This window comes from Balaenoptera ricei, chromosome 2, assembly GCF_028023285.1.
Source record: "Balaenoptera ricei isolate mBalRic1 chromosome 2, mBalRic1.hap2, whole genome shotgun sequence".
NCBI lineage: Eukaryota > Metazoa > Chordata > Mammalia > Artiodactyla > Balaenopteridae > Balaenoptera > Balaenoptera ricei.
Genome location: NC_082640.1, coordinates 60,206,410 through 60,212,409, shown reverse-complemented (window position 1 = coordinate 60,212,409; position 6,000 = coordinate 60,206,410). Strand labels below are relative to the sequence as shown.

General features: G+C 41.2%; 1 protein-coding gene across 1 annotated transcript in view; it reads left to right on the top strand.

The window, feature by feature from the left end:
- Positions 1-974: 974 nt before the first annotated feature.
- The window catches only part of ETFA (electron transfer flavoprotein subunit alpha), an 85,818-nt gene continuing 80,792 nt past the window's right edge, over positions 975-6,000 (top strand). The window contains exon 1 of the mRNA XM_059915430.1: positions 975-1,107. Within this exon, the coding sequence (XP_059771413.1) occupies positions 1,069-1,107 (39 nt within the window). The 5' untranslated portion in view covers positions 975-1,068. The remainder of the gene's footprint in view (positions 1,108-6,000) is intronic.

Here is a 6,000-nt window from a genome sequence, read left to right as displayed (position 1 = left end):
ATGTTACTCCCTCATTCAAGACCTTTCCCAATCTGCTTCCTTCTACAGGCAGCACACAGCATCCTGCCCCTTGTCCTTGGACCTTCCTGTCATGTTCCTTCCCTGTTTGTGCTCCGGAGGTTCCTCTTCTAGAACCCAGCTCAAATATCACCAATTCCAGGAATCCCTCCTCCCATAATAGTAATGATAGGTTTACTCGTATGTTTCCTCCAGAGTTTGGTGAGGTCAACATTTTATGCATCCTTTTATTATATTCCCCTGACCTGGAAAATGTGTTTAGCACATTGCAGGGGTTAACATTGATATCCGTGATCAAATGAACAGGCAGAAGAATAATTAGAGTGAGAGAGGTGAACTTCGTCCAGAGGTCTGGGAAGCCAGGAAAGTGACGTCATCAGCTCAGTGGGAAAGTTCAGTCCAACAAGCGTTGCACACTGGGGCTGGCAGACAGTGTGCTATACAGTCACCGGCAGTTTACCCGCTTTGCCCCGGCCTTTCTTATTTTTTTTTAAATTTTTCTTATTTTTTTATTTTTTAACATCTTTATTGGAGTATAATTGCTTTACAATGGTGTGTTAGTTTCTACTTTATAACAAAGTGAATCAGTTATACATATACATATGTTCCCATATCTTTTCCCTCTTGCATCTCCCTCCCTACCACCCTCCCTATCCCACCCCTCTAGGTGGTCACAAAGCACCGAGCTAATCTCCCTGTGCTATGCGGTTGCTTCCCACTAGCTATCTATTTTACGTTTGGTAGAGTATATATGTCCGGCCTTTCTTTTTTTTTTTTTTTTTTTTTTTTCGTCCTTTCTTTAGCCTGGCTTCACCCTACGTTTCCTAGTTAACAGCCTCACCTTTGCCCCACTCCCAAGTCCAGCCCCTAACTTTCCGCCGTCCCCATTGGCTGCGCGACCGCCCAATGGACAGGCAGAAACCGGGAGCTCGCTCTCCTCGCCGGGGCGTTCGCTCTCGTTCCTGAGTCTCGCGAGCGTTACGGTGACTCGCGGAGGCTGTGCAGTTGGGTACGCTCTCGGCTAGTGTGAAGCTAACGGGTACAGTGACCATGTTCCGAGCGGTGGCTCCTGGGCGGCTCCGGCGGGCGGTGAGTCCGGGCGGGAAGGGTCGAGCCCGGTGACGGTCCAGCCTCGATCTGCTGTCCCTGTGAAGGTCTGGGCGAAGGTCACCGCCACCCCCAGACCTGACTGGCCTTCGCGCTGGCAGGCCCAGCCCAGCCTAGGGCTCGGTCTCAAAGTTCTGGGGTCTGCCCTTGCCTCCTTCCGGGCCGCCAGGTGGGGGTCGAGGTCAGAGGTCAGAGTACTGAATCTGCGCTCCCGCTGCCCCTCCTCCTCCCCGTTCTCTTCCCAGCCCCTCTTCCACCCTCCAGCACTGACAGGCCGCCAGTTTCTCCACCTTTGGCGGGGAGCGAGCAGCTGAGTCCCCGGGGAATCTTTACCCGAGGGAGGAAAATGTCGCCGCCGGGATGTCCTCTTGGAAAAAGTTTAAAACCTGAATTCAGCTTGGAGGGTGACGTTTCTGGAGGAATTAAACATTTTCCCTGGGGTGCATTGCGGCTCTTCGAATTCACTCACTGTCAAGTGCTGGGGCGAGCGAGGGTCGATGGGGTTTTGGAAACTTGCTCTGCTCTCTGGCTAATGGGGCAGTGCTGCGTTTAGGTGATTGTACTGACAGCTGTAGCCAATTTTGAAAGGCAGGCGTCTTTTTACTGCAAGCTGACCTGCTTTTAAACCAGCAGATTGCTGGTTAAATAGCTAGGGAACGATTATTGGTAGCGGTAAGTTTTTGATGCTTTCATTAGTTACAAATCATGAGTTTACCACATTTTGCTATTGTGAGACTGATAGAAAATATGTGTTTGTCCTAATGCTATGGGACAGTAGTATTTGGAGATTGACCAATTACAAGTCAAGTAACAATTTATATTGTAGATTCTGTAGATATTCTGATGGTTAAGTGACAAGATTGCTAAACTTGGGTCAGAAACTTTTCCTGACGTTTTGTACTTTTTCTACAGTTTTTCTTGTGCATGCATGTTTTCGTACCAACGCTGGGATTTTCTCCCTGAAACATAGTTGGCAGTCTTTCTAGATATCTGTAGGCCCTTTTCTTATGTATTCTTGTTCCCTTAAAAAAAAAAAAATCCCAACCCCGCCCCGCCCCCCTCAATACACTCAAAGTTCAAACCCACATCCTTCTGGTCAGTATTCAGTCTCCCCCAGAGATTTTCCTCAGATGACTCAGGCATAAACAAGTTAAAGTCATGAATTTGGGAAAGTTCCAGGTATCAGAGCCAGATTCTTACCTATACAGTAATTGGAAGGTAGTTATGTGGACAGGTTAGAAGTCTGGCATAAGTGAAATAGTTGTGGAGGGGGAGTTTAGGACTCAGTTATTTTGTAGCACTAACAGAAAAAAATGGAACGACTAGCTTAAGTCATTATAAACACTGCCAATATACATAGGCAGTATTTCCAAATCTTTACTGTGGTTTGTCAAAGACTTTGACCTTGACTTTATTTTCAGAATTTGAAGTCATGCTAAGTAGAGTAGCTCCTCTAAAGTCATTAAGAACATTTGAGAGATTTGAATTTCAAAGGTATAGGAAAATGGCGGGAACACTTGTAAAATGGATACATAAATACACATACATATTTAACTTTAAAAATTTAGAAATTTCAAGCTTACAGAAAAGTTGCAAGAATAGTACAAAGAATTCTCAAAACCCTTTGCTGAGTTTCACCGGCTATTAACAGTTTGGCACATTTGCTTTCTCTCTCCTCATATATACATATTATTTTTCTGATATAATATGTATGTTGCAGACATGCTTTTTACTCCTAAATAATTCAGTATATTTTCTATGAACAAGGAGGTTCATCTTTCATTATCACAGGATAATTGGCAAAATCAGCAAGTTTAACAATGATACAATACTATTATCTGTAGATATTATTCAAGTATTACCAATTGTCTTGTTACTCATTTGTAGCAGTATTTTTTTATTGTTTTTTAGTTGAAGTATAGTTGATTTACAGTGTGTTAATTTCTGCTGTACAGCACAGTGATTCATTTATATACGTGTGTGTGTACACATTATTTTTTATATTCTTTTCCATTATGGTTTATCTCAGGATATTGAATACAGTTCCCTGTGATCTACTATAAGGACCTTGTTGTTTATCCATTCTGTATGTAATAGTTTGCATCTGTAGCAGTATTTCTTATTCTGGTCTAGGATAGTCTGGGATCATGCCTTGCATTTAGTTCTCATGTCTCTTCAGTCTTTGTTAGAAAACTCCTCAGCCTTTCTTTGGCTTTGATGGCATTGACATTTTTGAAGAGTACAGGCCTTCTATTTTGTTGACTGTCCCCCGATTTAGGTTTGTCTGGTGTTTCCTCTGATTAGTTTCAGGTTATGTACTGGCAGGAGTATCACAGAAGTGGTACTGTGTTCTCAGTGCATCATATTAGGAGGCTCATAATGTTGGTTTACCCCATTATTGGTGATGTTAATTACTTGGCTAAAGTGTTCAGCAGGTTTCTCCACTATCAAATTACTACTCATCGCTTCCTGATTTTTAACTAATTTGTGGAGAGGTACATTGAGACTATGTAACTCTTCTGTTTCTCATCAGACTTTCACCCATTAGTCTTATCTGTTGATGATTCTTGCCTGAGAAATGAGTACTGCGATGTAAAATAGTGATTTTTCTAATTTCATCATTCCTTCTACTTTTTAAAAAATTAATTAATTAATTATATTTTATTTTTGGCTGCGTTGGGTCTTCGTTGCTGCGCACGGGCTTTTTCTAGTTGTGGTGAGCGGGGGCTACTCTTCGTTGCCGTGCGTGGGCTCCTCAGTGCGTGGGCTCCTCATTGCCGTGGCTTCTCGTTGCAGAGCTTGGGCTCTAGGCGTGTGGGCTTCAGTAGTTGTGGCACGTGGGCTCAGTAGTTGTGGCTCGTGGGCTCTAGAGCGCAGGCTCAGTAGTTGTGGCGCACGGGCTTAGTTGCTCCACGGCATGTGGGATCTTCCTAGACCAGGGCTCAAACCCGTGTCCCCGGCATTAGCAGGCGGATTCTTAACCACTGCACCACCAAGGAAGTCCATTCCTTCTACTTTTATTAGCTTTGTATTATTATAAGAAAGAACATTTCCTTCTTGCTTATTGATGTATTTATTTATGGACTCATGGATCCTTACTTCATTCAGTAGGTTACTTCATTCATTACTACTCTTAAATGTTTTGGTGCTCAAGTTGTCTCAGATTTCTAAAGTGCAAGTCCCTTCAGTCTGGCTCCTGTTTGCTTATATTTATGATACCGTAAAGTCAAAATGAGTTATCTGAATCCCCACTCTTGCAATTTAAATAAATTGTTCTGTAGCTAACCATGAGTAAATTTAGGCAGATATGTTTCTACAAAACCATATTTTTAATAATAGATTTATCTATTAAAAGATTAAACAGATTAAACTGTTAACATCAATGTGAATATAGCTAACACTATTAAACTGTACATTTAAAAATGGTTAAGATGGTAAATTTATAGCAACTAGTGAAAAAAAACCTTAAACTGTTAGAATGTAAATTAAATGACTGGCATTTGGTATCTAAATTCCATTTTCATTTTGATTTATTTGTGGCCTTGAGCAAAGTCCTTCATCTCTTGGTTGGGCGGGGTGGTCTTCAATGTTATCTGCTAATGAAAGTGTTTTCCATCTAAAATAAAGAGCTGGGGAACACAATAAGAGGAAGATAGGTAGTTAACATTCTTGCAGGGATATTGATTTGAATTATTAGTATTATTTTACTCATTTGCATTTGAAATTGGTTTGTTGACTAAGATACCAAAGAGATGTTTTACATGGAGAGTGAAGCAACACTTTTCAAGGTTATTTGAGTCTTCCTGTTACTATACTCATTGCCAGACAGGAGGCATATCTACCTTGATTCAGAAGCTATGAAACTGGTATGAAGGAACATGACATTTTTCAGAGTCCATGGTCTATCATTGATGAATGAGATTGAACTCTGTAATTCACATGCAAATTTTAATTTCTTTTGAAAGAAGAAAGCCAAGTTTGATGTGGTACTAAAAGATTTATTGCATAAGGGGAATTCTGTAATATTATGCTTCCTGCCAACGTGTCTACTTAAGGGTCTTGTCTGTTTTTAAAGTGAAGTAAATTGACTGTGTTTTTAATAATATAATCAATGTCATATGACATTTTTAGTCATGATTAAAAGCTACCATATTTTATTACTAAGGAGGTTAAAGTACAGAAATGTAATATACATTTTTAAATTACAAAATATATGTTAAAATAGGGATGGGTAACTTTAATTATATATTATTTATCTTTTTTAGTAGAAGTTGGAAAGATTTTATAGTTTTCTCCTGCTTTTTAATTTTTGAGTTAAGCAAAATGACCCCCAGCCCCCAGCCCCTTACCATTACCCCACTTAGTTTTCAAAGGTGGGGGAGGTAGATTAAATTTATTCTTACTACTTTAGGTTTTGAGTGGGTTTGTACTATAGGAAGTTAGAGTCCAACTTTTTCTTTCCTTCTAACACCTATGGTAGTTTACTACCTGAACATACAGTTAAAGGCACAGCAGGAGCGCCTGAGCAGTGAATCTCCTTTGTTGCTCCTAAAAACACTGAAAAGCAAAAACAGTGTCAAAACTGTTAAGGTTGAATAAGAGAAGGACCAAAATGTGTTCACTGGACTTAGCTATCCCAGGTTGTTGGTGACTTTGAAGAGACTGGATTCAGCGTTGTAGTGGAAGTGAAAGCTGGTTTGCTGTGAGTAAAGGAGAAAGAGTGAGGTGAGGGAGCAGAGTTTATGCTTAAGGACGTTGTTTTCAAGAAGTCTGGCTCTGGGACTTCCCTGGTGGCGCAGTGGTTAAGAATCCGCCTGCCAGTGCAGGGGACACGGGTTTGAGCCCTGGTCCGGGAAGATCCCACATGCTGCGGAG